Genomic DNA, 7638 nt, shown 5'->3' on the forward strand with positions numbered 1-7638 from the left:
AGCCTACATCACAGAGGACTACAGTACATCCTGGGTACAGTCTTTACCCTGAAGGAAGGGTCAAGAAAGGAAAAGTTTTTGCCTCTTAAGAGCCCCTGAACCTGGCATAAGGATCCTGCTGGGTCCCTGTTCAGAATACATGCATGATTGGCCGAGCCATGTGTGCATACAGTATGTATAGCGGGATTTTGAGAGGCATTAGCGATACACATCTAATATATGGCCCAACTTCAAGGGTGTCCCGGGAACATGACACAAGGAAAGGTAATAACTTCTTTTCTCCTTAAAGGGCCCCTTTAATTTTTCATCTAAGACTTTCAAATGTTTTTCCATTCCTCATGATGCCCGTATTGATTCTGTATTCTCTAAAGGGTTCCACCAACCTTTTCTCCCTATGACTACTGGTACATGGCATAATCTCTGTGTCTGAACCTTCCAGAAGTTACTATACCGGTGCCATCACTACCATCCTCTTCTCTTCTATCATTAGAAATGATTGATTGCCCCCCCCCATTCATCTTCTTATTATCACCCAACAATAAGCGACCATAACACTGTAAAGAACACGAGAGACAAAGACAGCTCAGCCTTGGCCCTCTATGTATCTCTTATCTGTTATTAGTGATATCTTAGTGTCCTGTATTATCTATTACCACACCGGCCCTTTGTACTTCCCCTTTTTCCTAATTTCCATAGATTCCATCTGTTTACACTGATTATCACTTTCCTGGTTCTTCCCTATTTGCTCCCAGGTACCTCCACCCATTTTACACCCAGTAGCTGTATTAGTGATCTAATCTGTATGGTAGATGTTTCAGACCTTGGTCTCCAAAGGTCCTGCACACGTTAGATACATAAAGGCTAAGCATCCATATGTATGGGGGGATCAGGAGACATTGCTGCTGGTGGAGCATTCATGTGTATGGGGGGATCAGGAGACATAGCTGTTAGTGGAGCATTCCTGTGTATGGGGGGGATCAGGAGACATTGCTGTGTATGGGGGGGGGGGATCAGGAGACATTGCTGTTAGTGGAGCAATCATATGTATGGGGGGGATCAGGAGACATAGCTGTTAGTGGAGCAATCATATGTATGGGGGGATCAGGAGACATTGCTGTTAGTGGAGCAATCATATGTATGGGGGGATCAGGAGACATAGATGTTAGTGGAGCAATCATATGTATGGGGGGATCAGGAGACATTGCTGTTAGTGGAGCATTCATATGTATGGGGGGATCAGGAGACATTGCTGTTAGTGGAGCAATCATATGTATGGGGGGATCAGGAGACATTGCTGTTAGTGGAGCATTCATATGTATGGGGGGATCAGGAGACATTGCTGTTAGTGGAGCAATCATATGTATGGGGGGATTAGGAGACATAGATGTTAGTGGAGCAATCATATGTATGGGGGGGATCAGGAGACATTGCTGCTAATGGAGCATTGCTGTGTATGGGGGGATCAGGAGACATTGCTGTTAGTGGAGCATTGCTGTGTATGGGGGGATCAGGAGACATAGCTGTTAGTGGAGCATTCCTGTGTATGGGGGGATCAGGAGACATTGCTGTTAGTGGAGCATTGCTGTGTATGAGGAGATGAGTAGTTTATGTAGTTTATAGCAGTGTCCATTATACATATACTTCGGGGGGAGTCCCGACATATAGATCTGAGGTAAAGCTGTAACAGATGCCTCGCTGCGCCATTCCCTCTGACATATACTGATGTAGAGAGGGTGAAGCGTGGACACAGCCTGCATTTGTAGTACTTTTCTCCAGTCGATGTGTTGGTTAAGCAACACTTTTCCCTACATTTAGACCATTCAAACATAGTTGCCTGACGGACAGCAATATGGTGGTGTGAACTAGGGATGGTCCAAACCAGCCGAGGTTCGGGTTCATATGAACCCGAATGCTCGGCATCAGACTCCCGCTGTCTGCCTGCTCCGTGGAGCGGGCGGATACAGCGGGAGGAACGCCTGGAAAACTGGGATACAGCCTATGGCTATGGCTGTATCCCAGTTTTCCTGGCGGTCCTCCCACTGGATCCGCCCGCTGCATGGAGCGGGCAGACAGCGGGAATCATTACCGAGGGTTCGGGTTCGTACGACCCCGAACCGAACTCGGTTCGGACCATCCCTAGTGTGAACAGCAGCTTGTTCTCACATTAAACTGTCAGCAGGTTTTTTGTTTCTTTACACTCTTTCTATTAGTACTTGCACATTAGGCAATGTACAAGACCCTCCAACATCCTGAGCAAAATCTACAACAATGACGCAAGAGGTGATATAGAAATGATCTTTATTGTGATAACAGAATATAAGATTGTACCGCCATATACATATGTTCCATATATTCTTCCAAGAACAAAAGGATCAAATAGTAAAAATCCACCATGTCCGACCCTATCTCCACCTATATCATGTGTCCCCATACACCTTATACTGTCGGCTGGACCTGCTGCCAGTGGTGGGGTAGGCTGACATCAGTATGGGATCTATAGGGCCCCTACTGTTTATATAATTATCTGTAGATCTGTAAATACTGGATGTGTTCATGTTTGGTGGAAAATGGTGGAACATATTGATAGTTATGGTAGTACCCAAGAAGCTCATAGACATCTGACTATAAATGACTATGAAAATTACTTGAAATTACCTATTCTGATAAGGGGCTATTCAACCCTTGGCTAAGCACTTGGGGGCACTGGGACATAATCCTGGCAAAACCTCCCAGTAAGGTGGTCGGCACAAGTAACGCTTAGGGAATATGTCAAGGCGCCTTTGCTTAGGTAACAGGTTTCGGAAGTATCACCTGCACTCAGAGGTTTCTCACATCTTCCATTTAAGTCATCATAGGTTACATCTTCATCCCAAACCTCTATGGTATAAGGTTTAACTGGGTTGAGCTCTACAGGACCCAGGTCATATCGCTCATTCCATGTGGGATTATTGTCATTATCGATTGTTTTGGATCTTACATAAACTTTATCAAATTTAAACACCACAAAGCCATCAGCTTTTGACCAAAAGTCAGGGACCAGGTTAGTGGCCGATCCGATGGTCAGGACAAGCCGGGCCGCTCCTCGATGTGTTGGGCAGCAGTCAGGACCCGTGTACCCAGAGGCTTTACAGGTACAGGAGCAGTCATCTCCTTGGTTGATAACTTCACCTATTCCACAAGAACACTTCTGTGCTAAAGCCTTCTCCTTGATGTAGTCACTCACGGCCAGCCTGAGATTCTCCTTCTTAGAACCCTTCATCCTCACCAAGTTATGGATGGAATCTAAGGAATAGGAAACCAGCCCAGGGTAAGCCTTCAGGCTTTCTATCCATTTGTCAAAAACTTCAGGAGTGACTCCATCGGGTGAGAGAAGATCAATTGTTGCGTTTCCTCCGATCACCTGGGAATGGAGATAAGAGTTCACTGTTTAGAACAAAACTCTACATCTAATGTCCATTGACTGTCATTGATCACCATCAGCAGCAGAACAGCACATACATTGTGGGGGGTTCAAATGCTGCAATAGTCTACTCTATTGAGAGACTTTAGACAATTAATCCAAAAGAGGTAGCTTACAAACACTCAATTTTTCCTATTCTCTTAGTCTCAAGGCTTCTGTGTTAGAGCTGAAGGCTCACCAGGTTACAACACAGAAGCTCAACACGTCCGGTGTCCAGTCTTTACCCTAACCTGAAAGATTTTCTTAGAAAGGGTCAAAAAAGAGAAGTTTCTGCCTCTTTAGAGCCTCTGAACCTAGCCTAAAGTCAAGTTCAAGAACGTCAAGGATTTAAAATCTCAGAGGTGCTCTACGTTATCACTACACTTTGCATGGGTTAACTCTTTGAATGCCATTGACCACCTGCCGTCATCTGCTTATCCAACTATTACTGAAACTGTTCAAGATCTGTGTCTCCATTGTCGTTGTAAAAAAAAAAAAAAGCTAAAGATATGCGGTGTAATTCTGTGTAATCCTAGGATCTTGGTCTACACTGAATGCACATTAGGGGAACTCACATACCACCAGCCAGGACATGGTTAACAGGAAAGCACCATGGGGTCATATACTTACTCCCTAGGGTAGATCTCTTTTGATAAAGTTGTGAGGTCTACAGGGGTCTGCCCCACTTTGCCATGTGACATCTGCACAACACTACTACTCTTGGCCAAACTTTGGTAACATCACCCCTTGTGTCTTTATTCTGTTTTCCTGTGGAATCAGCCAGAGATGTCATTTACTCTGCTCACATTGACAGCACTAATATGATGACTGCTATACAACGACTCTCCGGTGGCAGAACCAACAACTCACCTTCCATACGCGTTCACTGAATGTTTGATGAAAATTTCCCTGAAATCCTGATTCTTCTAATTTGATTTTGCATTGTTCGACTTTGGAACTGACGGAGACTTTGGAAATCCCGACCGACGCTTCTGCCGCAAAGCAGTCCTTCACCTCGTCCATCTTCAGACCACTCATGGACACTTCACATTGTCTCACTGCGACGAACTCTTGGGTCCGACCTCCGACCTTTACATGGGTGATATAGTGTGTGCCAAAGCTTTCTATCAGACGCCGGTATTCAGCCATAGTCGTACTATCGTAGGATTCTGGAAGTTCTTCCAAAGCGTCCTGAAAGTGAGGTGTTAGCGAGGTGTCTGATCCAAGGCGGAAACTAAAGTTGAAAAAAACAAAAATGCTGAAATTTAGTCAAAATGTATACCAACCCCCCCCCAACCCCACCAAACACCAGATACGGGTCATACCTGTAAAAGGCGCACTCTAACTTTTGGCTCAGGAAGCTGTAATTGTCAGTGACGGTTTTACTTTCGGCATACTTGGCCGTCTGACTACGAGACCCTCCCAACGCTGTCTTTACGTTCACCACAATGTTCAGGTTTAGACCAACTTTCCAGTCGTTCTGCACTGAAGACGTTGATTCTTCGGCCACTGACACTGTGGACCGAGACACCAAGCTTTGTATATCTCTGGAGCATGAAGTCTCAGGTCTCCAGTCCACCAGAGCCTTGGGTAGTTTCTGCAGGACGTCGTTGTTGTGGGGGTTATTACATAGCACACATTGCTCTCCAACTTCTTGTAGATCAAGAAGGAAAGAGCCGGTTGTCTCCATGTTGACAATATTAATGCCTTCTCCTAACAGAGTATGGCCTGGGACAAACTTAGCCTCCTTGCATTCTTGTGCTGTACCACTTCTACACCCGGCTTTAAGGTTGGGCAAGCTCATAGAAGGACTATGATGGTGGAAGAGAAGAAGAAGCCAGAACATAAGACTCAGCTTGGGCTCCATTGCTGAAAATGCACTAAAAAAGAGAGCAAAAGGTTTTATCAAAGACATCATAAGAATCATATGTAAGGCCGGGTTTACATTTGTCCGGCGGTGCGGCGGCGCTTCCCTCCAGCGCATGAGAAAAGCGCTGGAGGGAAACGCATTATTGAACTGATATCATTGTTTTCAATAAGATCGTTCAATATATGCGGCGTGTAAATAGTGACGCCGCACCGCCGGACCGACCGCACGGGAGAACATAGCATGCAGCGTTCTCCTGTGCAGCCCGCAAGCCAGTGCGGCGCCACATCCACTAAAGTGAATGGAGCGCCGGATGCCTCGCCGGGCAGGACGCATGCCGTTCGGCTCTGGCATCCGGCGTTAAGGCAAATAGCAGCACAATGTAAAAAAATAAACATATATCTCCCCCTGTGTGCTCTCCCCCTCCCCTATAGCTCCCCGTTGCTCCCCCAGTAGTATATAGCCCCCCTGTTGCTCTTCCAGTAGTATATAGCCCCCCTGTTGCCCCCCCAGTAGCATTTAGCTTCCCTGTGCACTCTTCCCCAGTAGTATATAGCCCCCTTTTTGCCCCCCTTAGTAGTATTTAGCTTCCCTGTGCGCTCTCCCCCAGTAGTATATAGCCCCTGTGTGCTCTCCCCCAGTAGTATATAGCCCCTCATGTGCGCTCTCCCCCTCTCAAATAGCCCCCCTGTGCGCTCTCCCCCTCCCATATAGCCCCCCTGTGTGCTCTCCCCTTGTAGTATATAGCCCCCTGTGAGCTCCCCCAATTAGTATATAGCCCCCCCTGTGAGCTCCCCCACAAATCCCATTGAAAATGACAGGAAAACATACTGGGGAAAAAAATGTCAACTGATGAGAGCAACTGATGGCAACTGATGGAAACTGATGGATAGAAAAACTGATGACAACTGATGTATTTTTAATATAAACCACAAAGAAAGCGACTAGAGAAATGGACTGCACCTCAAGAGCAATATAGAAAAACTATAACAATATTTATTTATTTAACACAACCAACAAACATAGACCGTATAAAATCAGTTAAAAACATGCAAAACAGAAAACAACACAGAGCCATATGAGGCTCAATGTGTACCATACAACCTCCTAGAAAAATATATATAATATCCAGGGAGCTTAAATAGCCAATAATACAGACAATATACAAAATAAACAATGATGGCATAGGTTACACACTAGTGAATCCAACCAAAAAAAAGTATAAATAGTAAAGTGACCTGTGTCCACAGTATATCAATAAAATTCCATATGTGCAACATATACAAGTAAAGTGCTAAGAAATATATGCATAAAGTGCAAGGGTGTGTATGGCCTATAGCAATGTATACAAAAAAGAAAAAACAAAAAAGTATATAACATGAGTAATCGTCTCCCTGGAGGAGATGAATGGAGCTGGGTCCCACGCGTTCCGTCCCTCAGGACTTCATCAATGCAATAACAAATAATGTACCGAAAAATGTACAGGAAATGGCCATAGAAACCTAGACCTACAAAGATGGAACCAGAGGTAACACAACCCATGTAAGAGCGGAACATAAAGGTCAGTGATGGGAACATCCTTGTTGTCTAATACTTCCCCAGCTGAGGGTTTGTTACAATGTGTACCTGCATGAGATGGGATGAGCCACTTACCTGGTGTCCGTCTGCAGGGATACAACAGTGATTCTCATCGCCGGTATATATAGGATCCTCTGCTATCTGGGTACCATATGGCATCCATCATATGGTACAGGGCAGTACAGTGACATCACCATAACCCTATCAGTGACAATTAATTGACACTTGTGATATCTGCAATGTGATAAGCGCAGCTGAGAACAGAACTAATGTGACCCGGAGAGACAAAGGGCGAAGTCAGATAAGATAAAGTGTCATCTGGTGTAGAAAAATCCAGAACGTTCTGACTTAATCAAACTTTGCGGAGTTGATTCAATGACTTCTACGTGTTTCAAGCCCACACAGGCTTACATAGGAAGTAAGGACCCTGCCCCCGAGGGCTTACATAGGGAGTGAGGACCCTGCCCCCGAGGGCTTACATAGGGAGTGAGGACGCTGCCCCCGAGGGCTTACATAGGGAGAGAGGACCCTGCCCCCGAGAGCTTACATAGGGAGTGAGGACCCTGCCCCCGAGAGCTTACATAGGGAGTAAGGACCCTGCCCCCGAGAGCTTACATAGGGAGAGAGGACCCTGCCCCGAGAGCTTACATAGGGAGAGAGGACCCTGCCCCCGAGAGCTTACATAGGGAGTGAGGACCCTGCCCCCGAGGGCTTACATAGGGAGTGAGGACCCTGCCCCCGAGAGCTTACACAG

The 7638-nt window shown here is 45.9% G+C and overlaps 1 protein-coding gene across 1 annotated transcript; it reads right to left on the minus strand.

The window, feature by feature from the left end:
- Nucleotides 1–2281: 2281 nt before the first annotated feature.
- LOC138800528 (perforin-1-like) lies at nt 2282–7059 on the minus strand. The gene is made up of 4 exons (XM_069982271.1): nt 6960–7059; nt 4765–5319; nt 4310–4673; nt 2282–3400 (listed from the first exon to the last, which is right to left on the minus strand). The coding sequence occupies exons 1-4, from the start codon at nt 6995–6997 to the stop codon at nt 2687–2689; spliced, it is 1671 nt and encodes a 556-aa protein (XP_069838372.1). The 5' UTR covers nt 6998–7059; the 3' UTR covers nt 2282–2686.
- Nucleotides 7060–7638: the final 579 nt, after the last annotated feature.

Source organism: Dendropsophus ebraccatus, chromosome 9 (genome assembly GCF_027789765.1).
Source record: "Dendropsophus ebraccatus isolate aDenEbr1 chromosome 9, aDenEbr1.pat, whole genome shotgun sequence".
Taxonomy (NCBI): Eukaryota; Metazoa; Chordata; class Amphibia; order Anura; family Hylidae; genus Dendropsophus; species Dendropsophus ebraccatus.

Bases quoted from the DNA above. Each gene is read 5' to 3' on its own strand.
- LOC138800528 (XM_069982271.1), bottom strand. From the start codon at position 6,997: ATGAGAATCACTGTTGTATCCCTGCAGACGGACACCAG. The intron at 4,674-4,764 runs GTATGACCCGTA...TTTCAACTTTAG, and splicing joins TTAGAGTGCGCCTTTTACAG to TTTCCGCCTTGGATCAGACA. The intron at 3,401-4,309 runs GTGAGTTGTTGG...CTCCATTCCCAG, and splicing joins TCAGTGAACGCGTATGGAAG to GTGATCGGAGGAAACGCAAC.